Source organism: Gordionus sp. m RMFG-2023, chromosome 1, assembly GCF_954871325.1.
Source record: "Gordionus sp. m RMFG-2023 chromosome 1, tfGorSpeb1-WG-v2, whole genome shotgun sequence".
In the NCBI taxonomy this organism is placed as follows: Eukaryota; Metazoa; Nematomorpha; class Gordioida; order Chordodea; family Parachordodidae; genus Gordionus; species Gordionus sp. m RMFG-2023.
The window spans coordinates 74,646,449-74,648,871 of NC_088775.1; the positions used below are offsets into that span (position 1 = coordinate 74,646,449).

Sequence of the window (2,423 nt, forward strand, 5' to 3'; positions counted from 1 at the left end):
AAATTTTTATATTCAGTCTTCAAATTTTTCAGGGGGCTCAAGCCCCTGCGCGCCCTTCCCCCTAGCGACGCCACTGGTTAGTCTACGGGTTAACTCCTAGTATACATATTTAAAAAAATCTGAATTCGTAATGAGGGAAACTGGGAAAGCTCAGACAAACCACTTATTAGAAAATCATGACAAAATCAGGTCTTTTCTAATATTTATATAAGCAATAACAAATCTTACCTCATTATTTGAGATATCAAAAATTAAGTTATGAATGAATAAAAGTATGGATTGAAATTGCTTCCATTACAACAATTCTAACAAAATTGATTTTTTATGCTGAATTATTAATGTTTGCATCTTTATTTGTTATCCATGAAGTAAAAATTAAATGACTCCTATTCTTTTTGTACTATGATTAAATCTAGAAAATAAATTTTGGTTTATTTTTGTTTTTCTGATAAATTTAGTGTATGTCTTGCCTTTCCGAAATTATTTATCAAAAATTTGATTAGGGCTATTTCTTTATTTTAAGTTACAAAAAATGCTATCTATTTAAATTACAAAATGATATTCAATATTAATGAAACATTTATTCAATTTATTATATATTTTTTTAAGAAATTTATTTTTTTTGTCAATCCATATAAATTTAGGCTAATTTTTTAAAAAAAATGATGAGGATTAATTATTATTTTGTGTATCCGTTAAAATTTAGAGCAAATCTTTTTTGACATTTTAATTTTCGATGAAAAAAGCGACATACTAAATATGAACGGTTGTCTGAAGTCTAATGAGGAAATAATTCATGCATTGCCTATGCTTTGAGCCGCCACAGGTAAAAGAAGAACGCAAAATGATTCCTCTACCAAAAGTGTCAGTATAGGTATCCCCTTTAAAAACACAGTGAACTACATTGTTAACTCAACCTTAAAACGGTCGTATTTATGTTCAAATATATTATCATTAAGGTTAGGTATTAATTTGAGATTGCTACAATTTCACGATGCAAATGAATCTCTTGTCAATAATAGTTACTCAAATTGTTGGTGAAGTCTATGAGACATTTGATAGCTCTAGGGATAAAATAAACATTCCTGAAGATTGTTTTACAGCTTCCAATGAAATTGAAGATCTTATTGCTTTTGATTACGGTATAGACAAAGACAATACCTCCTTTAATCATATAACATTTGTTCAAAATGCCCTCCTGACCTCTGAAAACGTAAATGTCGATTACATAAACATTAAATTGATGAACAAAATTCCTGGGGATTTAGTTATATATACAAGTACTTATGAAACGATAACCGAAGAAGCGACATTTTATCCCACTGAATTTTTAAACACTTTAAATATATCAGGATTACCCCCTTACAAACTTTCACTCAAAGTCGGGATACCTATAATTCTAATGGGTAATTTAAATTCTGCATCTGGTTTGAGCAATGGGACTAAATTGATTATAACCTCTTTGCGACCAAATATAGCAGATTTTATTTCTGGTAGCTTTCTAACCACTAAAGTTTTTATTCCATTAGCTTAATTTCAACTGATTCTGGCTTACCATTTTTCTTTAAGCGCCGTAAATTTACCGTGAGACACCTGCTTATGTCATGACAATTAATAAAGCTCAGTGACAAACGTTGAAGAAAATTGTATTTATCTCATCCTGTTTTTTCACAGGGACAGCTATATGTGGCTATGTCTCGGGTTGGTTCTCCTTAACTAATAAATAATACCGCTATTTCAGATGAGGTAGGTTTATTGCAATATAGTATACCAAAGCTTGGAGTAGATTTAGGTTTAAAGATATGCTAGGAAAGTTATTAGTGATTATAGTACTCTCATAAATTAAGAAGCAAACAGGTTATAGTTGTGAATAATTTCCTGCAATTTCATTAAAAGATGACAATCTAAAAAAGGATTCTGATTATGACTGTTTTGTATTTCATTTACACTATCTTATATATATTTGGGAAAATTTAGGTGTGTCCCCTAATGTTGGTAGGGTAACCAATGCGATGGTTAACCTGTCTATTAATTTGAAAGGTATAATTACTGGAGAGGGTATTAAATAAAGTATTATTTATATTAACTCTTAGTAAAGTGAATAACAATGCAGAATCAAATGCTCTAATGTTTGTTAAAAAGTAGGTTGATAAACAATGCTCCACGGTAAATAAATATATAAAATTTGGAGGAGAAGGGGAAAATTGCGATAAAAATTTCCCATTCTTGCAACATGTAGAAAATTGGGTTTTTTTTATTTGAGCCTTTTCAATAATTTTTCGCCATTCATTTGGCATTAAAGAAGGTGTATCAAATATATGTCAAAATATGCATGAGGTGACATGAGGATTGTGGTAGTGGTAATAGAAATATCATATGGAGGCAACTGGGTGATAATAAAATTATTAATATAGGTATAAAAT

At 29.8% G+C, this 2,423-nt stretch overlaps 1 protein-coding gene across 1 annotated transcript; it reads left to right on the top strand.

Moving 5' to 3' along the window:
- Positions 1 to 994: 994 nt before the first annotated feature.
- Positions 995 to 1,534, top strand: LOC135930187 (uncharacterized). The gene has a single exon (XM_065466970.1). The coding sequence runs from the start codon at positions 995 to 997 to the stop codon at positions 1,532 to 1,534; it is 540 nt and encodes a 179-aa protein (XP_065323042.1).
- Positions 1,535 to 2,423: the final 889 nt, after the last annotated feature.